Source organism: Malaclemys terrapin, chromosome 13 (assembly GCF_027887155.1).
Source record: "Malaclemys terrapin pileata isolate rMalTer1 chromosome 13, rMalTer1.hap1, whole genome shotgun sequence".
Lineage (NCBI taxonomy): Eukaryota > Metazoa > Chordata > Testudines > Emydidae > Malaclemys > Malaclemys terrapin.
In genome coordinates this window covers 19,919,458-19,944,430 of record NC_071517.1, presented here as the reverse complement: position 1 = coordinate 19,944,430, position 24,973 = coordinate 19,919,458, and the positions used below count along the sequence as shown (strand labels likewise).

Below are 24,973 nucleotides of genomic sequence, written 5' to 3'. Positions count from 1 at the left end.
TTAATTAAACAAATGAAAGTAGTGGAATTTGTAAGTGACTATTTTAGCATTAACCTTTTGTTTCATTCTTAATTTAGCACTTAAAATGAAATTGTTCCTTCTTCTTTAAGATTGACCTTGTATTACAAAACAGAATATATTTTACATGTTGAATTGCTATGTTCAATCAAAAAAGTGGAGAAAAATTAAATTCTTCAGCGGGTTAGCACTCTGTAGTTTAGTGCAGTCCAGGCAGATTATGTATCGATGTGGCTAATAAATGCTTGTCATTTTGAATTTGTCCAGACTGATTTAAGAAAAAAATACTTAAAAAGAGACAACTTTAAATAATGTCCTGAAATTCAGACTTTTTCTTCTGAAGTTTTTCTTTTTTCTACCAAACAGTGAAATAAAAACAAATAATTTTCTCAGTCAGCAATGTTTGTTTTGTTTTTAAGTGCAGTGTCTTTTGCTGTAAGGAAAACAGTTATCTGCTATAATTCGCTTTGGATATTTAGCAGCATCTGTAAGTATTCCAAGTGTAAGAACTTGTGGAACTTCACTGAAGCAAGCCAACCTTCTGCGGAAGGGATATAGCTGATATGAGCACGAGCAAGCAGAGTGCCTGTCTGTCTGAAAGGTGATGGAGATCACGGGCCCCCCAAAGGCAGAAACACATCTGGGCTTGTTTAGAAATCCCTGTTGGCTTTTCATGTGGAATAAAGACCTTTTCATTCTCCCATCTTTCAGCAAATTGCTTCTCTGCTTAAAATGGACTATGGAGAACAGGAAGCATGTTTGTAATCAACAAAATTCATATAAATTCTGGGTTATTTTGAGCACCTATTAAAGGATTCTATTTTTGGTTTGATGCCTTGCTTATTGCTACTTAAATAGTTATTTGACAGCATTTATATTATACCTATATATATTTACATTTACAATAAACCACATATTATCTGACATCTTTTCATTGAATTTGTCAGTTTGTTATATGTGATTATTTTTAATAACATTTTCAGATATTTATGTGAGACTTTTATTAACTTGTAGCAACCATTTTGTGAATATGTAATAAATCGAGGTGTACACTATTGACATAATTGAAAGTGCAATGTCCCTCAGGGCTGGAAACTTTTCTTTTTCTATTGTTTCCATTTTATTTGTTAAGAAGCAATGTATAAATATTTCCCTTTTAGCAGGGAAAATTAATTTGTGAACTTTTTTCTAAAGGGTATGAAAAGCACGATTAGAATGTTATGACTAAGAGCTTACATTAGAAATATACATTTCATCCCAAAAGATTCCATGGTGCGTGCAAATTGGAGTCATTTAACTTAAATTCAGACCCATTCAAGTAAAACGGGGCAGTTGGTTAACAGCACGTAAGAGTTTTTAGGACAGGAAATGAGGAATTTCACATCTGGTTGAAAGTGCAGGGAAAATTTAAATGGGTAGAATCTTAATACTAACTTTGACTATGACACTAGTTCCATTTTGGAAAAATGTGGCTTGAGATGCTTAAGGCCCACCAATGATATTGATGGATTTGATCACATTGAGCATCACATATCGCTTTGCTGAAGTAAAATATGACTGCCATATTTGCTGTGAGATTTTTCTCATGGTTAATCTACTCCTTGTGAGCCCTTACTGTTTTGAATCCGTAACATATTCTAAGGACTAATTTAATTGTTTACTGTGATCTGTGTATCAGTTTATGATCCAGTCCATAGCAATGAGGAGCATTTTGCAGTGCTCCTAGAGCAGTTTGGAGAGTCACAATCTCTCTCCCAGACTCCCCACCACTCTTTGACATGCTGGCTGATACAAGGAAGTAAAGGGGTGCTTTATACCCTCTGTACTCCCTTGCACTCCTGCACAGGAGGGGCCACAATCTGGGCCAGTATCAGCAGAGAGCAGGTGAGAGGAATGCAGTGACTTGAATATGGAATGTAAACACATACATTTGGAAAGGGCAGTGAGACTTGTAGCAAACTATTGTCCTGGAGAGGATGAAGGTGCTTCTGTCCATTGTTGAATTAGTTTGATGTGCACAAGTCAATTTAAAATCTTCTGGCATAACCATATAACCTAGGTTAAAACTGTTGTTGAAAAACAGTTTTCAATGGCAACTCCAGAGGGGTAGCCTTGAAACTAGTTATCCTGTCAACAATTAGAACTGAATCACTGAGAGTATTGCATATAATTCAGGGTACCTCAGAACTGAAAAATGTCAGCAAATTGGAGGGAATTCAGAGAAATATGCAACTGAAGGGGCTACAGCGCGGGTGGGCAAACTTTGTGGCCTGAGGGTCACATCTGGGTGGGGAAATTCCATGCAGGGCTGGGGCAGGGGCTTGCGTTGTGGGAGGGAGTGTGGGATGTGGTATGGTGTGCAGGAAGGGGCTCAGAGCAGGAGGTTGGGGTGCAGGAGCGGTTCGGGGTGCGGGCTTCGGCCTGGCACCGCTTACCTTGAGGGGCTCTGGGGTGGCAGCAGTGTGCAGTGGGGTTAAGGCAAGCTTCCATGCGGGTACCTCCCCCAAAGCTCCCATTGGCCATGGTTATATATATTTATATGGAGATATACCTATCTCATAGAACTGGAAGTGACCCTGAAAGGTCATCGAGTCCAGCACCCTGCCAACACAAGCAGGACCAAGTACTGATTTTGCCCCAGATCCCTAAGTGGCCCCCTCAAGGATTGAACTCACAATCCTGGAATTAGCAGGCCAATGCTCAAACCACTGAGCTATCCCTCTCCCCATTCCCAGCCAATGGGAGCTGTGGGGGGCGGTGCCTGCAGGCGAGGCAGTGTGCGGAGCCCTCTGCCCCACCTCCTCCCCCAGGGGCCGCAGGGATGTGGTGTCTGCTGCTTCTGGGAGCAGCGTGGGGCCAGGGCAGGCAGGGAGCCTGCCTTAACCCTGCAGTGCCATGGTGGTGGCAATCCCACGGGCCAGATCCAGCCCGTGGGCTGTAGTTTGCCCACCCCTGGGCTACAGGATTGACTTAGAAAATAAAAAATGGACCATCAGTGATGGATGCAGTAATGTTATTGGAAGGACATGAAAACCAGTATTTGAAGTTTGAAAACAGTGATGAGGAAGAGGAATTGTTTGGAGTGATCTAGGGATATAAATAGGAGTAATGGGATGAAACTGAGCAAAGGAAATGTTAAATTGGCTGTAAAGAAAATATTTCTGAAAATGAGATCTCAGACTGTGCAATAATCTCTTAAGGGAGTGGTCGAAGCCCCATCACTTAAGTCATTTAAATCTAAACTGGACAAACTGAAATGTACTGTAGAGAACAATCTTGCAGTGGTTGATGGATTTACAAGATGCACTGATGAGTCTTTCCCATCTCTACTTTCTGATCCTTTGAAAGCAAATTTGGACATGATCACAAGCTCTTGGCTGCTTTAGTTGTACTCTGAGAATCGCATAGATATCGTAGTCTAGTGACTACGTAGACTAGTGAAACTAAACTACATTCAATTTTCAATTGAACTTGGTCTATGGATTAAATCAGAAAAAAATTGGTTTACTTTTTTCTGAAAAATTAGTCTGGATGCATTGTCTTTGTTTTTAATTGAAACCTGTTTAGTAATGTGGATTGAATAATGTGATCTAGTTTTTAAAATAAAACATTATTTCTAAATTACACATAAAATTATGTTTCTCAATGTCATTTATAAAATGCCCCCATGAAATATGAAGTTAAAGGGAAAAATTAAGGCCTCCCTATTTAGTGATGTGATTTTTAAACAAAATGCGCCTAACATAAGTGAAATATTTTCTTTAAAATATGTTTGTCCAGTCACTGCCTTTTTGTTCCAAGTTTTAAGCCAAAAATAAAATAAAATCTAGTGTTTGTAGTTATAGAAACCAATCTTAAACAGCACATCTGTTATATTCATTATCTTAATTACTATATTTTTATAGGATTGCCCCATAGCAATTCTGTGAATGTACAATAACTATTTTTGCAGAAAGAAAATCATTAGTATTAGATAACTAGAATTTCCAAAGTTGCTGAAAATTCTCAGAACTTCAGTTTAGTTTCACTATTATAGTGTGTGGTACACAATGATTTCTGTTGTTTGACTGGATAGTGGAAAAAAATTGAATGCATATGAACTGTGGAATAGTAAGAGAAATCTCATGTATGTAGTACTGAGTACTTTAGGTTTCAGAGTAGCAGCCGTGTTAGTCTGTTTCCGCAAAAAGAACAGGAGTACTTGTGGCACCTTAGAGACTAATAAATTTGTTAGTCTCTAAGGTGCCACAAGTACTCCTGTTCTTTTTGAGTACTTTAGGTATTATTTGGACAATAACTTGTTTAAAGAAATAAATAAAAAGATTGGTACCGACCAACCACAGCACAAGGCTACCAAAATGATCCAAAGGCTTTCTTGTACTGTTTTATTTTGTACTTCTCTCTGCATGTTTTACGAACAAAAGATTGTACACAGTAAATATCTAAGTGTTGAAGATGAGCAGCTGGGTTAGTTTCCTTCTCTGTCTGGCCAAATACAGTCTGAAGAGGTGAATTTACAGAGAATACTGATGGTTCTGGTTTGGGGTTTGGTTTGTGGTTACAAATAGATGTACGTCGTCATGTTCTTTTGCTTTTTCCTGTCTGCTCCATTCTTTTGAACAGGCAAGATAGTGACACGTAAAAGCCTCTTGGTATCATTGTTTTCTGGTGTAATGCTACATTTCTGTACCTATCTCCTGTTCACAAGAACAGAGCAGGAGGGGAGAACTGAATACCCTGGATACTGCCCCTTTTAAACAAGCTAACATAGGCACTTTAATTAAGAATGTTGCTGACCTCTGTGAAGGCATAAGAAAAAATCTGCAACCTGGTTCCTCTGCCAGTGGGGAAAGAGGCACCTGAATGACACAGCTATCAGGTGAGGAACCAGTAATTTCTTGTTCTGCCACTTGTTAAACCATGCTAATACCGTATATTCCTGTTGGATTTGAAGTGATTAGTTGGGACGGACCCATTCTTCTTATGCAAACCATGTATTTATTTTTCAAATATCAAACTGGAAGGAATATATCAGGTCAGGTAGAGGTATGGATTTTCATTGTATTTGTCTCTTGGGTAATACTCTAGTTGCTACAGACACAAATGCTCAGACTGTAACTACATTCATATGGTTGAAATTTAGCTCATAGCATGTAACATTTGGGTACTATGGATGGGGTTTTCAGAAGCAGTCAGTGTTGGCCTAACTCTGCTCCTTTTAAAGTCAATAGGAATTTTATTATTGACTTCAATCGGAGTAGAGAGAGGCCACCGTTGAGTGATTTTGAAAATCCAGCTCTATATCTGTAATTGTGCATTGTTGTAATGTTAATGAATAATTATTGCTACCATGAAGAGTAGTGGAGAATACAGTAAGGATACAGATATGATGTACACCCACTTCATACAACTGTTGAGTTAGAAGTGTATGCAGGGGAATGCTATACTTGGGTTGATTGGTCCAATTCTAGCATGGAAATGGGCATGGTGGGGACACAGTGAGAGTATTTCACTGACAGAATGGCATGTGTGGCTTGACTGGAGACTGTTTAATGGCATAATTGGTGATTGGCACTTTAGTGGAAAATAGAGGCCATAAGGGAATCAAGTGAGGCATTAGCCCAACAGAAACTAACCTATCTCTTTATATAAGATGTATGTGTCTGTGAGTATTGTCTTGTCAACAGTGCTAATAAAGTTGCAGCTTGTTACCTTTCCACTTATTGCACTGTATTTTTTCCCCATCTCTGGCATGAAATTGACATTAATTCAGTGCAGTTAGCAATTTAGACTGATGTGTCCCAGCAGTAATAGTATTAGTTTCAAATCTAATAGTAGCTGAATTATTTATTGGTCCCTCCCTGCTGAATATAATCAGATTATTCATGTAAAGACACTTGGCAGTTTAACTAATTTTAGACCTGCATTTAGATTCCAAAATGTTTTTGGTATTGAAACCAAATCTCACTATGTAGACTTTAGCTGTCAAGTTATCAGTCTGATTATAAAAAGTTAAATCTAGTCATAGTTGATATATGTGCACAAGGCCATGCAATGTTTATCTGAATGGTTTTGTCCTTTTGGTTTAATCGTGTTTATTTTATTCAGGTAGCCCATTTTTTCTTTTTAATTTGAACATAAATCAATCAATTTCTGTTAATTATGCTCCCAGAATATTAATTGTGCAGGATCCATATATAAGGAGTCACAAGCACTGAAATTGTTTAGAACAAGAGTATTTGTTGAAGGGCTCAGAGAGAGAAAGACAGCACTAAAATTCCTTGCTTTTTAGTGGGTTTGTCTCTTACCACTCTTGTTTTCTTTTGTGTTTAACAAGTACTCAGTTAATAAGCCCTATATAATTCCAATAAGCAGTAGATTTAAAGATTAATATTTTAAAAATATCTTCTGAAGCCTCTATAAAGTAAAATTTTGTATTAAGACCCATCTCTCTTCTTGGGATAAAGAATTAAGGTGATGGTTCTTTAGCAGATGAAATGAACAATCTAACTGAAGAGTGAACCCCGTTCTGTCATCCATATAGTTTGCCTTGTGATTTACCAAGCTTTGTTTCAGGCTTGAGCCTACATTTGTTAATGTGCCTGTTTCCTCTCTCCTCCTCCCCAATTTATACCTTTTTAGTCAGGACAGTAGAGTAAAATTTTACTGGAACACTTGCGCAATAGTGTACCTGGATTCACTGGGACCATGCTATATTAATACCTGTGGACTAGGTGGTATATAGAGCTGTCATACTTTCGAAGTATTTATGATCTATGGAGTTTCTAGTCTTCCCTATTTTTACTCCTGGAGGAATTCTGCGCCACTGCGCTTGTGCAGAATCTGTACCCCCTGCAGATTTCTTTGCTTCCCCGCAGAAAAATGACTTTCTGATGGGGAAGAAAAGGGAAGCCACAAGTGCGGTCATGCAACCCTGTCCTGCAGTTTTGGGTGTCCAGGGCACAGAGGTAAATCACTGTGGGGCATGGGGTGGGACTGGGGAAGACCCAGTTGGTGGCTACTATCCTGCGCCAGGATCAGCTGCTAGTCCCGGCTGGGCTGGGGAGGACAGGACTTCCTCTTCCCCTGGACGGCATCTGTGACCGTGTCAGACCCACCCTCAGATTTCTCCCCTGGCTGTAGGAAGCTCTGCAAACTGCCCTTCCCCTCCGCCCTCCCCACCCCCGTGCTTCCTGCACCCATGGCTCCTCAGTTGCAGGGGGAGGGATCACTGTTTGGGGAGCTGCTCCCCCATCCACCCAACCCCCATGCATCCAGACCCCCTCACACCCAGACCCTCCTGCCGAGCCTCACCGCTCCCGCTACCAGAACCCCCCACAATGAGCCCCACTCCCCCTGCACCTGGACCACCCCAATGAGCCATATGCACCTGGATCCCCACCTTACTGAGCCCCAACCAGCTGTACCTGGATCCCCACCCCACTGAGTCCCACTTCCCCAGCATCTGGACCCCCACATCCAGACCTCCCTGCCGAACTCTATCCTCCCACAAACAGACCCCTCCCCTCTGAGCCCCAACCACCATCACTTGGACCCCCCTGCAGAGTCCCATTACTGTTGCACCCAGAACCTCCTAACAAGCCCCTGTGCATCCAGATCCCCCCTGCAACCAGATCCCCTACTGAGCCACCCGCACCCAGATTGCCCGACACAGATCCCTCTCAACCCACACCTGGATCCCCCCAAACTTAAGCCCCTACACACTTGGATCCTGCCTTGCTGAGCCTGCCTATGCACACCGGGTGCATCTGGCACAGAGAGCCAGGGCCCTGGGGTGTTTCTGGGGCAGGCCCGGTCCTTGCGCAGTGTCAGGGTTGGGTGCAGTCTCACCGCTGAATCCGTGTCCCAGGGGGAAGCTGCACAGTGATCTCCCACCTCTGTGCAGCCAGTGACCTGTGTTCCCCAATGCCACGCTGCAGCCTCCACATTTATTTGACAAATAAAATTGGCAGAATTTGGCAGAATTTTAAAATATTGTGCACAGAATTTTTATTTTTTTGGTGCAGAATTTTTAATTTTTTGACGCAGAATGCCCTCAGAAGTATATTTTGTACCACTTGGACTGTACTTAGAGGATTAATGAGTAAGAGTTTTTCCCCCAATGTCTTTTCAAATCAGTCATGTTTCCTACATGTTGTTGTAAAATGTTGCCTAGCGACTAAATACAAAGAAATACTTGTGACTATATATCTCATATTTTTTAGAAACTTGTGTGCATGTGATAAGAAACAGCTTCTGTTATTATTTCATTCGTTTATCTTTAACCTTGAAGTGCATTAATTAGTTGGATCCACTTCCAGGAACTTTTCAATTCTTGTTTTCATTTTTGATAAAGTATGGCGTCACCCTTGCACCAAGGTTATTCAACTCCTTGGGTGTTAATTAGATCACTCCTACTGGCATTGGTCTGACTTAAACTTTTAATAAGCAAGGAAGAAAGGTTGGTTGAATATTTGTTACTTGTTCTTAGTAGAGATCTCTGAAAAATAACATTGCTGTATAGAAATGCAAGAGGATAGCAATTAGAGATGGCCAAAACTTGAGATTACAAATTTATGTTCGCATGATATTTCAATATTTCAATTGAGTAGGTCTGAAACAGCCCCAAATCAAACTTTTAAAAATTTCCCACGAACTGGAAACCCCCTGCCCAAATTGAGCTTAGGAAACACTGACTGATACATGGTGTTTGGGAAACAAAATATGCCACCTGAGATAGGCAGCTGCTGACTGAAACTGACATTTTTGTCAGTTTCACTGCTGAAGCCTGCCTGCAATTTGAGGAGGCTTGCTTTCAGGAGACACTTCTGGTTTGACAAACCAGCATTTCCGACAAAACTCAACTTAATCAGAAAATTTCCAACCAGCTCTAATGGCAGCGTCTAGGACACAGTATAGGGATTCAGGGCTCCTCTGTTGATTCACACTTAGCTCAGTTGCTAGAACTTCACATAGACAAGTGAAGTAGATACTGCTCATTCAGGGTGATAGGTGACTGATCTCTTAGCTCCAACCAACATATGAGAAAAGTTGGAATGTTTCTATGAAGTAAAGGGAACAAGGGGCTGGAACAGAAGAAACTCTATAGAACAGCTTATCTTGGAGAGAAAGCTCGGGCTAAAGTTTGATTTTATTAATATTTTTAAAACATTAATACCATACCCCAGCAAGAGGGTAAGTTTGGACTATGTAAGAGGTATTTGTACTCTATTCAGAAGGGAATTACCCTAGTTTTACAAGACTGCCTATCTTGTTTAAGAAAGCACTGTCTCTTTATGCTAGAGTGAAAAGAAGAATGAATTCAAAATCTAAATTTATGGAGTATGTTTTAAGTACAGTCTAATTGCTGATGCATTCTGTTTTAAAAGTCCTGCTAGGAGTAATATTTTTGTAAAATAATGTTAGAGTATATGGAATGTTTGATGTTTTACAGACTCTGTTTGGGTTTCTTTTTAGTTTTCTTCAATCTTTTTACAAACATGATTTTTTGTGATCATGAAAGCTTACTGCATGACAAGCCTGAAGACTGAAGTCTTTTACTTACCAACAAAACAAGTAAAGAACAAACAGGCAGCAAAGAACACTTCCTCATGCTGTCAGCATTTCTTAATTCTGACGTGCAGTGAGAGCCTCCCAAGATGAGAGGTTAGCTTATTCTCCTATTCAGTCCTCTGCCTCTCTGCTGATATTCCTAATGAGGTTTCCAGTTGTGGTGGTGGTGGGTATTTTTAGGGGTCTAAGATGTGTAGGCTATCTACAGGAATTATACTGAAGTGAAAAGACAGTTTTCAGACAGTAACTTTTGGTCACTACTGACCTGGTATTCAAACTACTGACCTAGAAGTAAATAGCTTTATATCACATTATTACCACATTCCTGAATGTTTGTTTTTTGTTGGGTTTTGTGTCTTTCTGAGGGAGCTTACAGACTCTGTGTAACCTCTTCACAGTTTTTTGGATTTTTCTTTCAGAATTAGATTGCTCTAGTGTTCCAGTGGAATATCCTTTGTTTGATTACACTGTGCGCAGTTTGTATTTCCATCCCTGATATGTGGGATGCATTGTACCTGTAATTATTCATACACACATGTTTTCTGTGATACTCCCCCCATAAGTTGATGGGAGAATAGACTCTCATACTTCTAATACTAAGAAAACAAAAGCCCTGTTCTTTGTATTTATTTGGTAACAATTCTTAGCTCACTGGGTTACTGACTTGCATGCTGTAAATACTGTAGAATTAAAAAAATTTTGTAATGGGTTTTCTATTTTTTATACGAAGATTGACAGGTGCATGCATTATATATACAAAATTTTTAAAAAACAAGCTCCTATGAGTCATGGGACTACACTTTCAACAAGGGGTTCTGTTGTTATCTTCAAATCTTGAAACCAAAGGTCAAGAGGCTTGTGTACTCACCATACCCTCCAGGTGGAATTATAGCTCTGAGATTACTATTTTTTTAGTAACACTCAATGATAATTTAGCCTTTTCCCCCTCATTGCATCTGCCATGGAGTGACATCAACAGCTAGGGCACCTCACGGGTTGAGCAGGAAGGCAGCATTTTACTTTTATTCATGGATTCTTGTAAACCGTGGGCATTTTATATTGCTGTTTTCTGCATGGGTTCTAGACCAGAGATCGGCAACCTACGGCATGCGTGCCAAACACGGCATGTGAGCCGATTCTGAGTGGCACGCTGCCTGCCCGGTGAGAGAAGGAGGAGGAGGCCCCACTCAGCCCTCCCGCCCACCGCTCTCCCCTGCGGGGCAGGAGGCAGAAGCTTGGTCCTGCGGCAGCCAAGTTTCCCTCTTCCCCCGCTTCTTCCCACAGCTTGGTGCATTCCGGCCCCTCTGCCCCTCCTCCTCCCTCTCCCTGCCCGCAATGGCCCTTGCGAGGGAGAGGGGAAGGGCGGCAGCGTGCACACAGCTCCATAGAGGACGCAGAGAGAGGTAGGGACGGGCCTGGGGGAAGGGGGTGGAACAGGGCATATCCCTCCCAGCTCCCTGCCATGAGCCGCTCAGGGCAGGGGGCTGGGAGCACCCCCACGAGCTGAGCACCCCAGCCTTCTGCCCTGCACCCCCCACACACCTTCCAGCCCACTGCCCTGACCTCGAGTCGCCCCCAATACCCAGCCTTCTGCCCTGCACCCCCACACCCCCCAAGCCCTCTGCCCTGACCTCCCCCCAACACCCAGCCTTCTGCCCTGCACCTCCACACATACCCCAGCCCTCTGCCCTGACCTCGAGTCGCCCCCAATACCCAGCCTTCTCTCCTGCACCCCCACACCTCACCAGCCCTCTGCCCTGACCTCCCCCCAGCCTTCTGCCCTGCACCCTCCACCCCCCCACACCGAGCCTTCTGCCTTGCACCTCCACACACCCCCAGCCGTCTGCCCTGAACCCTCCCCCACACCAGCCTTTTGTCCTGCCCCTCCACACACCCCTAGCCCTCTGCTCTGACCTTGAGTTGCCCCCCAACACCCAGCCTTCTGCCCTGCACCCCCAGCCCCCCCCAGCCCTCTGCCCTGAACCCTCCCCACACCAACCTTTTGTCCTGCGCCTCCACACACCCCCAGCCCTCTGCTCTGACCTTGAGTCGCCCCCCAACACCCAGCCTTCTGCCCTGCACCCCCAGCCCCCTCAGCCCTCTGCCCTGATCTCCCCCCAACACCCAGCCTTCTGCCCTGCACGTCCACACACCCCAGCCCTCTGCCCTGACCTCGAGTTGCCCCGCTCAGCCCACTGCAGGCCTAGGTGAACAGAACCCCAGGCTGGAAGCGGGCTGAGCAGGCTGACTGCGTAAGATCAGCATTTCAATTTAATTTTAAATGAATCTTCTTAAACATTTTGAAAACCTTATTTACTTTACATACAACAATAGTTTAGTTATATAATATAGACTTAGAGAGAGAGACCTTCTAAAAAACGTTAACATGTATTACCGGCACGCGAAACCTTAAATTAAAGAGAATAAATTAAGACTCGGCACACCGCTTCTGAAAGGTTGCCTACCCCTGCTCTAGACTGTTTGATGCTACTCGCCATATATCTGGGGGTCTACTGTAGCTATCTATTGTACAAATATTCCTAGTATACCTGCTTACTAAGCTGATCATGGGAGTTGAAAGGAATTTTTTCAAAAAGCTTGTTTCAAAAGAAAGCTGAGTTGGGTTTGCTAATAAACTTCATAAAGGTTTGAAAAGTTTGATATTATTGATTTGAAAAATTAAACAAATAAAACCACCAATTGCAAAATAGTTGCTATAGCTAAAGGCATTTACAAAAATATCAAAGGCCAAATTCTAGACTTCTTTTCTTCTACAAAAGCAGTGCTGATTTGCCCCCGCATTTTGGCCAGCCTGAGAGAACCCACGCCATCCTTTCACATCTGTCTGTGCAGAATACTTATGCCAGGAGCACAAATAATTCAAGAAGTGAAGGATGCATAAGGAATCAGATGGTTCATGCCAAAAAACATGAACTTTGATCTCTTCACCCTACCACACAGAGCACTCACTCCTGGACAGGCTTATGGACTATCAGCTCTGTTTGTTTGGTGGGAGCCAGATTGGACACCACTGCTGCATTCTGGAATTCCTTCTTGGTCAGAGCTTTAGAGCCAGAATTTGTCCTAGGCATTTATTAACTCTGTATACCATAAAAAAGGGTTGAAAATACTCATCAGTTACTTGAGAGAATCTTGTAGTTAGTCTGGAATTTCAATGTTAAAGTTACATTTTAATAACAAAATGAAATAAAACAATGGAAAGTAAGGAAATGTTCAGCTAAGGTAACCCGAGCAGCCTTAATTCTGTCCTATTACTTTCCAATACTCCACTCTATAGACCTCTTGATGAAGAACTTTTGAGAGAAGGACTTTATCAGCTATAACTTTAACTTTATCAACAATATCTATTTTATTTGTAGTTAGCCTGTGGAGTTGAGGAGCTCTTCTATACATGGCTTTTTTTATACATATGTGTCATGATCTCTGTCATACTGTGCACCTAGTGTACAATCTTCAATTACAAGGCTTGTCACCTCTCAAAAATCTACTTAAAAATAACAAAGTAAATGTCCAAATGAATGACCAGGGAACTGTAGACTGCAGGTACCATAACATTTTATTCAGATTATTTCTCTGACTTCACAAAACAGTGAACATTATAACTCCTTGTTCTGTACCTTTAGAGGTCTTGTGGGAATTGGGGAGATTTGTGTGTACAACTTATGAATTCTGTGTGAGACTGTGAACTCTGTATCTTTACCAAGATGCAAACTCCATTTTGAATGAGGGAGCTAACTGCCTCTCTGAGGTCTCTTTGCCTCCATATTGGACTAAAATTCCAAAGAGACTCATTAACTAGGGATGTCCCTCTATTCAACTACCAATGTCCTAGACCGGGTGATCTCCTCCCCTTTACCTCTGCCCCCCCCACCCCCGCCCCGAAGAACTAGGTCTTCAGCCACTTTCACTGACTCTCTCTAAGGCTGGGGTTCTCAAACTTCATTGCACCGCGACCCCCTTCTGACAACAGAAATTACTACACGACCCCAGGAGGAGGGACCGAAGCGTGAGCCTGCCCGAGCCCTGCTGCCCCGGGGGGAGAGGGGGGCAAAGCCTGAGCTACACAGCCCTGAGCTGGGGGAGAGGGGGGGCAAAGCTTAAGCTACACCACCCTGAGCTGGAGGGCCAAAGCCCAAAGGCTTCAGACCCAAGCAGGAGCCCTGTAACCTGAGCCCCACCAAGCAGGGCTGAAGCCCTCAGGCTTCAGCTTTGACCCCAGGCTGTGGGGCTTGGGCTTTGGCCCCAGGCGGTGGGGTTTGGGCTTTGGCTTTGGGCTCCAGCAAGTCTAAGCCAGCCCTGGTGACCTGTTGCAACCCCCTTTGGAGTCCCGACCCACAGTTTGAGAACTGCTGTTCTAAGGGAAGCTGCTGCCAGAGCCTGATGAGGCAGGGGAGAACATCTGCCTACCTGAACACAGATTACTTCCCCCAAGGATTCCCAATGGATGGATGAGCTAGACTTGAGTGAGGGGCATTACATTTAGGATATTTGTTTTTTTTTCCCTTATACCATCTGTACTCTTTGTATTTCTCATGCGTAAGTAAAGAGCAATAGTGTGCTAGAATCCTATGCAAAGTGTCTGTGCATTTAATGCATTATACCTACCAAGTGCCCCTTGAAGAGGTAAACCAGAAGACACTCACTTTCAGGTAGTGTTCTGGGAGATGGCATGTTTAAGCTATGGCTGGAGTCTGAGGGCTCAGAACTGTTTGGAGGAGCTGGTTAGTGGGCTGAATGGTCTAAATGCTCAGGAGGGGGTGGTAGATAGAGGATCTTCACTCAAGCATGTTCCTAGAGACCCCCAAGAGTGGGATAATGCCTAAAGTCTAATTTTTAGTTCTGCAAAATTTAATTTGGTTCCTTTTAAAATACCTTTAATCTCTATGTTATAGTCCAGTTAAAAAGAAACCAAACAGTGATCAAAGTGGTTTTAATATTTGCTGCCTTTGTATTTAAAAAAAAGGTTTTGTCTGCAGGCTGGTGAAATGATTGTTCTAGTGTGTGTTTGAGAACTGTACTGTGACCCTTTTTTTGTTCAGTAACAGTGTGCTATTTGTTACAGGATGATGTGATGATGCCACAGAGGGTGAGACTGCAGCATGAAGCTGCCATCCAGCACCCAAATAGTGTGAGTACTACTTTCACTCTCATTTAAAAAAACAAAACAAAAACAAAACAAAAAAACACCATAAAACTGTGTGACCGGATAAATTTCTTTAACAGGATGGGAAAATTTCACTGGGCTGGTGGTGGCTAAGCATTCTCAACATACAGTTTTCCTTTAGCTAGAGCCTTGTATGTAATAGTTACTTTGAATTTTTTTCTTATACTTGTTTGCTGTTAGACAAACCAAACCCGTTTTTTGACAGTAATATACTAGTTTCAAATAGTTTAGAAAGGTTTCTCCAAACCAGTATTAGAATAGAATGTCTTTTAAACTAGAACACTTTTTAATGTCGCACACTATGTAATATGAAAAACTACAAAGGAGCATTTACAACAATGATTTAAACAACTGTGGTTAATGTTTACATGTCCTCAAACAATCGGAATGTAAGGTTTATTATATAAATTGTTGCACAAACCTATAGTTATATTGAAATTTGTTTTTTCCCAATACTGGCTCTAAAATAAAGTAGTCTGTAGAACAACTGTTCTTTATTCCTGTGATATAAAATGTGTTTATTCAGTGAAATTAAGGTTTTATGAACAGTGTGGTTGTTAGAAGCAGAATTTTAAGTATATTTCAATGGTTAGGACCAGCAATAGAGGGCCATTTGAAGTTCTTATATATGTTCCACTTAGCTTCCTGAAAATGATAAACTTGATGAACATGTTGATGTGTAATATCAATTTTATTTGTCCATAAATAACATGAAGAATTCTGTTGACATGAAGAATTCTGCCTCTAAAAACTAGTTGTATCTCTGTCAAAAATTTTTGGTAAAAATAGATTTCACAGTGCAATAAACCTCCCAAGAGAAAATGTTAAAGCTTCGAAGGGAGCGGAGCGTTCAAGGGATTTCTGTAAAGTGAAGGTCAATTGACTTTATCTGTCAAAAAGGTATTTACTAGAGGAGGTCTGGGAACAAAATAGACATTCTTAAAATTACCACTTTGAGAGTTAATCACCTTTGAACCTTCCCTCCCAAACACACACAGTCCAGAATAGAGAGCATTGTGGTTCTTTCAGTTAAGGAATGTCTGCTAAACAACCTGTTGTTCAGTGCTGGGATGTGCACCTGCTCTTCTCCACACCTGTGTGTTCCAAAGCTTCATGCTGTTAGCTTTCTTGTGAAATATGATATTCCTTTCTATATAATTTATGTGATTGGTGGGACTACTATTGAGTAGTAGTTTTACTTGAATAGAGATAAGTGGAAGATTGTGTGGGGGATTTGTGTTCTGATATGTAGAAATCAATATAATTTTATATTAAGATACCAGAAATTGAAAGATAAGTGGCACCTGTAAATTTGTTCCGGGCAAAGACTTATGAGAACTGTCCTGATCCTCTACTGAATAGACTTGTGCGTGTTTAGACATTGATCTTTATTAGCATGATTACTGCTAAATAGTAGCTTGTAACCTAACTGTTTTTATAGTCACAACACAAATTAGGAAAACAAGTCACATCAAGAAAAATCAGTGTCTGAAAGCATCAAAGTCTCTAGAGTAGGGAGGTGCAACAGGGCTCAAAAATGAGTTGGGACAGAAGAGACCGGGCTTCTCATTTCTGGTCCTTTCCACTTCCCAGCCACTTGCTCTCAGGGATTAGTATCTAGCAGGTAGACTCTGCTCTCCCTCACCTGAGGCTGGAGTACAATCTGGACAGGGGAGTAAAAGGGCTTTGCTCCCCAGTGTTTCCACGGCTGAGCAAGGGCTGTTAATATGTGCCAATGTCAGTCATAGCCTGTCTTTGTAGCACAGTTACTTGCCTTTTCTCAGATGTGTGTATGGTATATTTGACATTACTTATCAGGTGGCAAAATTGAATATATTGTTATCATTTTTATTTCCTCAGCAAGGTTTGCAAAGTATTTTCCAGCTCTAAAAGCAAAAATTTGCCTAATACTGTAGTTTGGATTTAGATCAAAAGTTGTAATGCCTAAAGCCATTTTTACACAATATTATTTCACTCTATGAATGTGAGTGAACTCCAGCTTGATTGGTTATATGCATCTTTGACGATTGATGTAACCTTCAAGTAGCTAGTGGATTGGGTGAATTAGAGTAATGCATTAGTTCATAGTACTGTTCATTTACCTCTGGGAAAACAGTTCATTTGATGCTTGAACAATATTTGTTTATAGAACAGAGTTGTCTGAGTTTAATTCCTTCAGGCATGACTCCACACTGCAACATTACCATGCACAATTTGGCAAAGCATCTTTGTTCAAAAGAGGCCCACTAACAACTGAGCTCAAAAGTGAATTATTGTTTTTTATTCAGTGTTGGCAAGTTTCAATGCATACATTTCTTCCTAATAGAAAATATATTGTGTAGTAGATAAATGTGTGTTCATGTTTTGCTCTGTCTAATTTTGCTTGTCTGGACCTGTTGTGTAATAGTGATATATGTCAGTAAGGATGGGATTGGCACAAAGGAAAGATTTTTTTTTCATGACCTTGGATGTGCCCTCACCTACTCCTTAGTCAGCAGTGTGCGTGTAGTTTGAATAATCCATGGCTGATTTAAAGCATCTCTCTCGCCTACTGCAGCAACTTTTTTCATTCCTTATCTGTGGGTAGAATTACTGGATTCCATTGCTGCTGATGTTGATCAGTTGAGCATGTAAAGGATGTTCACACTGCAGGAGAACCTCCATCTGGCTAGTTGTGGCGTAGCATCTCTCTCCCCCGCATGGCACCATATGCTGATGCTTGCTCTGTCGCTGCCGTGGTGTCTCTCCCTGTAACTTGGCCTTCTCACTAGGGCAAGATTTAGTTGCCCCTTTCAAGATAACAGAAACCCAACATAAGACAGTCAGATTTCTTCAAACTCCCCATCTCCAGGCCCCTGGTCCTCACACCCTTGCCTTAGGGCTTTCCAATGTCCTTGTACCATTCTCTGGACTCAGGCCACCTTCGCAGTGTCTGGTAGGGGAACCTGGGCCCATACACTACACCAGATTTCAGCCCAGGGAACCTATAACCAGCAGCCAAGGTCCGCACAGTCCTTCTCCTTGTTGCTGTTTCCCTTGGCTCCTTCTTACCCAATCTTTCTCAGGCTTGCCCTTTCAAGCTTCTTAAGTTCCCTTTACTCTGTTCCTCCACAGAACATCTTCCAGGTCTCTCTGTCCCTGGCAGTCCAAATCCTTCCCTTCTTTTAGGGCACACCACGAGGCCTGCTGCACCCCAGTAGCTGCTTTATGTTTCCCTGGCAGTTTTCCAGCTTCTCCAGTCAAGGTAGGGTCCCAGAGCTTATTTGTCCCCTTGGGTTTCCTCCTCACCACCTCTCTGTTCCCAGCAAGTGACTGCAGACACTCTCCCTGCAGCCCCTCTTCTGCTACAAACTTTGTCTCTTTATACTAACCAGCCTGTTCCTGCCCAGCTGAGCTTCATTGTCAGTTAAGCCTGGCTCTGACTCCAGGTGCAGCCAGGTAACATAATTGGCCTCTCAGGCCCACATTAACCCATTCAGGGCCTTTGTGGGGTACACACCCCTCACAAGTATCCATTAAATTAATTTGACCCCACACCTGAGATTTCAAGTGAGAACTGAGGGTGAGTGAATGAAGGCAGGAAGGAAAGAGTAAAAGAAGCTAACTGAATGCTGCTTCTTTGGAGATAATTAATATTAGAGCAACTTAGTGATGTGCCAGTAGATATTAATATAAGTTAGCATTTAAAAGCCCAACTTTCAATCTGGATACAGTAGAACTTTGTTTAACTGAGCCTCCATTATCCAGCTCTCCATATTAACTGAACCTCCAGCCGCCCAGGGCTGACAGCAGCGGGGGCTCCCACTGCCTGGGGCTGAAAGCGAGAACCCAGCCACCCATTTTTCGGTTTATCCAGATTTTTGGTTATCAGATCTGACCCTGATCCCAATTAGATCAGATAATCGGGGTTCCACTGTATTTATATGATGCTCATCACTGTAGGAACTGATCTCATCTAATTGCTTAAAATATGATGGTGTTTTCTTCCTCCTTTCCCTGCCTCTAGAAGCAGGATTGGAGTTTTTATATTTTATTTTATAATTAATGAATTTATGAGGATGAGGATACTATTGTGTGAAATACGGGGCAAACAGGTGGGGTTTACATTTTGCCCTGAATGCAGCAATATTAAGGGTCATTCTTATTCATTTGGCAGTGAGTTCCATATTCTTGATGCAGCTCTTGTGCAGGTTCTGTCTTCTGCAAACACAAACCTATTCCTTTTGGTTGGCAACATCATCATTCTAGTGAAACTCAGCTGTTGTGGGGGGACATGGTCATAGATGGAGAGATGTGCTCTCAGATAGCCAGGATCAATTCTATGCAAGGTTTTGAAAATCAGAACAGTGACTTTGAACGGTGTACAGTGGGGAGCCAATCCAGAGAATGGTTTGTTAGAGTCATGTGTTCCTGCTGAATAGTCAAGCTGCTGCGTTCTGAACAAGCTGGAACTGTCCCAGGGCATGTAGTTTGCTTTCCAGATATAGAGCAGTGATTCTCAACCTTTGCTTTACTGTGACTGCATGTTACAGTAGAAAAAAATTTCAATATCTCCCTGCCATAGTTTCAAGACCCTGTTCCCAATAGGCATGTAAAGAAAGGGAATGAGGCCTTTTCTTTACTATGATCGCATGGGACAATAGAAAAAAGTTCCAGTGCCTCCCTGACAGAGTTTCAAGACCCTGTTCCTACTAGCCAAATAAAGAAAAGGAGGGACGTTGCAATCCGTAGGCTGAGATCCATGATATCAAGAATTGCATTAGTTCAGCCCAGATGTTACAAATGTGTGAATCACTGTGGTCAGGTCTGCGTTCAATAGGCACCATTTTCTGGCCAGTCACAGATGGGTTGTTAGTGTCTTGCTGCATTAGCTACTTGGTTATCCTAGAACCATGCAGAGTCAAGGGGGAAACCCAGGCTGTGACCAATATTACAGAGGAAATCTTTGATAAAAGTGATTGTTATGGAGGGGAAGAGTTCATCAAACCATTTCTCTCTTCCCACTAGCACAGGGATAGGCAAACTACAGCCCGGGGGCCACATCTGGCTCTTCACACATTTTAATCCGGCCCTCGAGCTTCTGCCAGGGATCAGGATCCAGGGCTTGCCCCGCTCCGGTGCTCCAGCCAGGGAATGGGGTTGGGGGCTTGCCCTGCTCTGCACCTGCCGTGGCTCCACATGGCTCCTGACATGTCTCCCCTCTGGCTCCTATGCGTAGGGTCAGCCAGGGGGCTCCACATTCTGTCCCCGCCCCAAGCACCGCCCCTGCAGCTCTCATTGACCAGGGACCACAGCCAATGGGAGTTGCAGGGATGGTGCCTGCAGAAGGAGCAGCGCGCAGAGCTGTCTGGCTGTGCCTCCACGTAGGAGATGGAGGGGGGCATACCACTGCTTCCAGGCACTGCGTGAGGTAAGCACCGCCCGGAGCCTGCACCCCTGACCACCTCCTGTGCCCCCACTCCCTGTCCCAGCCCTGATCCCCCTCCTGCCCTCCAAAACCCTCAGTCCCAGCCCAGAGCACCCTCCTGTACCCCCAGCCCCTCATTCCCACCCCAGAGCCCGCACCCCCAGCCGGAGCCCTCACACACACATACACACACTTGCACCCTGGCCCCAGCCCGGAGCCCCTTCCCACACCCTGAACTCCTCATTTCTGGCACCACCACAGAGCCCGCACCCCCAGCTGGAGACCTCACTCCCTCCTGCACCCCAACCCCCAGTTTCATGAGCATTCATGGCCCCCCCATAAAATTTCCATACCCAGATGTTGCCCTCAGGCCAAAAAGTTTGCCCACCCCTGCACTAGCAGTTCATTCTCATCCAGATTCATCTTCAGCCTGTTGTTCTTCATTCAGCTGAAGATCTCCAAAAGGCACTCAGAAAGCGTTGGAGATGGAGGTGTTTTCAGTTGACGTAAAGGCGATATAGAACTGGGTGTTTTAAATATACCTGTGTTTTGGGTAATGTCTCTCACCAGCTGTCCCAATGGTTTCATGAAGGGAGGAAGATTTGAGGCTTGCAGGACCCCACATCTGCGGCAGTGGCTCAGAAGTCTGGAGAGGCATTTCTTTTCACTCCTGCCTACACTTAGAGCCCAAACAGAAGAGTTTGGTGGCTTCAAAGACTAGGAGATAGAACTGGCATGGCAGTTCAGTGGTCCCCTGAAAGCATTTTGATTCTCCTTAACTGGTCCCAATTAGAACAACAAAACAAAACAGAACACTTCTGACAACTTCATATATTTCAGAGTTCCTGAACTGTTTTAAAAAAATTAGCAGCCTTGTTGACAGACTGATCTCATGGACTAAAGATTGAATGGGCAAGAAGACTGCATTTCTTTTGCACTGCTAGAGAGATGTGAAATAAGCATCAGGAGAGCTGCATTTGTCTGACTGCTACATCCATTTAATCTGAGACAGACAAGATTCCAAGCATTTGGAAACTGTCATGATATTATCCTAATACTACAATCACACAGTAGAATACTGAGCAGTACCACAGAAACTTTCTCAGTGCAGCCTTCTGCTCAGCAGCTGTGCCACATTGTATCAGATGAATGTGGTATAACCTGCTTCCATTTGCTTCTGTTGTTATTGCAAGTTAATTGGAATGGAGTCAGGAGATTGTTTTATCTGCCTTGAGCCAGGCAGACAGCTTCATGGTGAAATGGAGTGTGAGATAAAAATAGGTAGAGAAGCAGAGAGTCAGGCCACCTGATGTGCTGACAGCAAATAGTAATAAACTTGGGGCATTTGCAGCCCAGAACCTCCATTTTTAATGATTGCATTCCACATGCCAACAGTTTGGTCACTCCAGTGTACGACTAAAAGGCTTTTGTTTGCTGTGTCATATTATTACTACTCTAGCGCTAGAGTAGGGCAGTAAATACAGATTGCCATTTAAGACTCTCTTCTGTCTGCCCTTCAAAACCACACACTACACCTCATCCATATACTTTGTCTTCGGAGCTGAAACAGTTATTACATAGTCTGCTAATTACATTACTCTTAGACATGGATTTGCTCTAACAGTTTTCTGAGCAAGGTAGCCTTGTTGCAGTGTCGTTAGAGTTGGCAAAATTGAGAATTTGTCTACCGTAGCTATGTCCTGTTTTTAAAAATATCCTTCTCCTGTTTGTTCTTAATACTGAGTTGGAAGCAAGAATAGCTTTAGAACATGTGACCATATGAAATTCCACACAGCTGGAGACTCGTTTGAAAATTGAAGTCACACTTCTTCTTACCAGAAAGCATATAAAATGGCAGTTTATTAGATGTTCTAGTGTTTTATTGGAGTTACAAGACTTAAGTAAAACTTACTGAAAAGCGGGACTACTTTGAAATCTAAACATTTTGATGAACTTCTGTTCAACATGCTTGGATTTCCATATGGCCTCAAATAGGAGCACAACTTGTCTCTATTTTGTATGAAATGGCTTAAAAGCTTAGACCAGCTCTCATTTATTGGAGGTAGCATGGTCCAGTGGATAGGGACCTAGACTAGGAATCAGTAGATGTAAGTTCTATTCCCAGCGCTGTGACCGATCTTCTGTGTAACCTAAGGTGGATGAAGTAATATCTTTTATTGGACCAACTTCGGTTGGTGAAAGAGAAACGCTTTCAGGCTACACAATGCTCTTTTTCAGGCTACAACAACACTGTGAATAACCTTAGATGACTCATTTAATCATTTTGTGACTCAGTTGGCTTATCTGTAAAATGAGGATAAGTATAATTATCCCCATTTGAAGAATGTTTTGAGATCTATGGATGAGATGTGCCACATAGGTGCTAAGACAAGAGTTATGCTAATACCAAACTGTACATGCAACTTCCATTGAATTTCAGGGTAATTATCTAATTTTGGTTGCCAAAACATAATTGCCATACCTTGAAAAGGAGAAACACCACAGGCTGCATGCAAATTGAAATACAAGATATAGTTGATGCTTACTATGGACAAGTTCCAGTAGAACCCCATATTTATGTACACCTCGGTAATGGAGGTTGTCCGTAACTCTGAAATATTCGTAACTGAACAAAGTGCAGTTTGGGCTCCAGATCCAGCAGCTGACGCTCCACGCCAGGCTTCAGCAGTCCCTGAGCTCCCTACTCAGCCCCTGCATGAGTTTGCAAGTTTGTCCCCCTCCTTGCAGGGGTGTGTGTGAAAACAGCGTGTCCCCCTTCCTGGGGGTGGGGGGTAAAAACAGCGCATCCTCCTCTCAGGGGCGGGGCGGAGGTTATAGTAGAGAAGGGGTGAAAGCGGTGCAGACCCCAGCGCTGCTCCTGCTGTGCTGGCTGGCTCTGGCTGCCTTGGGCTGGCAGCCCGAGCGTCTTTCTATAAGTAGTTGCCTCGTGCGTGTGGGTGGGGACAGGTAGCCCAGACGTGCCTACCTTTAAGATGCAATACAGGCACGGTATAGTATTTGGTTGGGGTGGGGGGAGCTCTCTGCTGCTGCCAGATTGGTTATTCTGTTTTCACATGGTGTCTGGGTCACCGGTCAGTCCGTAACTTTGGTTTTTGTATCTTTGAGGTTCTACTGTAATGTGTTTATCGGATAGCTACCATGACTATATTGTAATGTGGCTGACTTTTTAGAATCATGTAAAAGAAACATTTTCAAATACTGCTAGATCAAAGGATTGTTTCAGCCTTTTATTTTGGAAAATAATAGATGAACTTCAATATTTTGTATCTGACAATACACCTGTAACAAATGGTATCCTGTATGCCATCTGATTCTTTCCATTTCTCCACTGGCCTTTGCCATTCTTCATCTGTCATTATATAAGTAATGTATTAAAGGGGTAGCCGTCTTAGTCTGTGTCCGCAAAAACAACAAGGAGTCCAGTGGCACCTTAAAGACTAACAGATTTATTTGGGCATAAGCTTTTGTGGGTTTCTGAAGAAGTGTTTTTTTACCCACGAAAGCTTATGCCCAAATAAATCTGTTAGTCTTTAAGATGCCACCGAACTCCTCGTTATATAAGTAATGAGACATCCGTTTCCTCCAAGCCTGATTTCCTTATTCCCAAGCAGTTACTCACTTTTCTGTGCCCTAGATAAGCCAGATCTCTTTTGTTTGGCCTAACTGAAAGAATGCAGTATCTTATGAATAACTTTATAGAAATTAAAAATGGAAGATGGATAGAAATAATTAAGTCTATGCAAATACTATGGAAAGCATTGCTAGAGTGCCATTAAGTATAGTTATGGAGTACTGAAATATCTGCATTTGCAGCATGGTAGAAAAGTCCTTACTCTCCTACCTCCTAAACTTGTCCATCTTTTCTGTGGCGCAAAATGTTTGGCTGTGGGTAAATCTCCTTCATTTGTAACTCTGTTTTTTTGTATATTGAAGTCCAAATGTCCCAGGTCTCCCCTGGCACTTATTATGTCATCCTCTAGTGAGTGCATACACGTAAGCGGATTTTCTTTTTGCAACCTCTGTTTAGAAACAAACACAATTATAAATCTTCATGGGCTAAACCATGAGGTAATCTTTGTTTCCATTTGAATTATTCTGTCAGTTGCCCTTTTGTCTCCTCTCCTCAGCATGTTTGAGACAGACCTGAACATGTTATCTGGACATGTCCTGGCAGGCACTGATGTAAAGTAACATACTAAAAATTACCGGTAAGACTTATTCATATAATAGATATTGAATAGACATGAGCTAGATAATAAAAGGGCTTGAAAAAACTCACTTGTCTGCTTAACCACCATGAGCAGAAACTTTGTCCAAGTGAATAGACTAAGTGGACCTGAGGAGCCACTGGCTTCTTCTCTGATGAGAAGAAAGTAGCAGAATGGCAGGAGTCAGTGTGCTTTTGCAGGAGGGGAGGAGCAGTGATGCAGTTACCACTTCAAGAGGGAGGAGAGAGAAAGGGAGAAGCAGAGTGGCTAAAGCCTCTGTTTTTCCTGGAGGGGCTCTGTAAAGAACAGCATGATCTGGTATTTGCCTATTTAGGAAAAGGAGAAAGAGCCCAGAATCCATTGATAGGCTGTGGGGTGAGCTCAAATTTCATTGATGAGGGGAGGAGAGCACAAAATGCATTTATTTTAGTGGGAGAATCCCGGATTTTACTAATTGGGATGTCAGAGAATATGGCTTAGACTGAAAATATGCACATTTCTCAGCTTGCAGAAAATCCTGTTTTCATGCTTAATACTTAATAAAAAGTATTACTCAAGAAT

General features: G+C 42.7%; 1 protein-coding gene across 5 annotated transcripts in view; it reads left to right on the top strand.

Annotated features, from left to right (window-relative positions):
- B3GNTL1 (UDP-GlcNAc:betaGal beta-1,3-N-acetylglucosaminyltransferase like 1) overlaps window positions 1-24,973 on the top strand; it is a 359,547-nt gene that overhangs the window by 29,683 nt on the left and 304,891 nt on the right. For 2 of the 5 annotated variants that reach the window (XM_054047297.1, XM_054047299.1), the window contains one exon: window positions 14,675-14,740. The exons of 1 other annotated variant lie outside the window; for it this stretch is intronic. In XM_054047297.1, coding sequence (XP_053903272.1) covers window positions 14,675-14,740 — 66 coding nt within the window. Of the gene's footprint in view, window positions 1-4,824; window positions 4,898-9,552; window positions 9,685-14,674; window positions 14,741-24,973 lie in introns of those variants that run through there. 2 more of the 5 variants (XM_054047300.1, XM_054047301.1) reach the window with 2 other exon arrangements.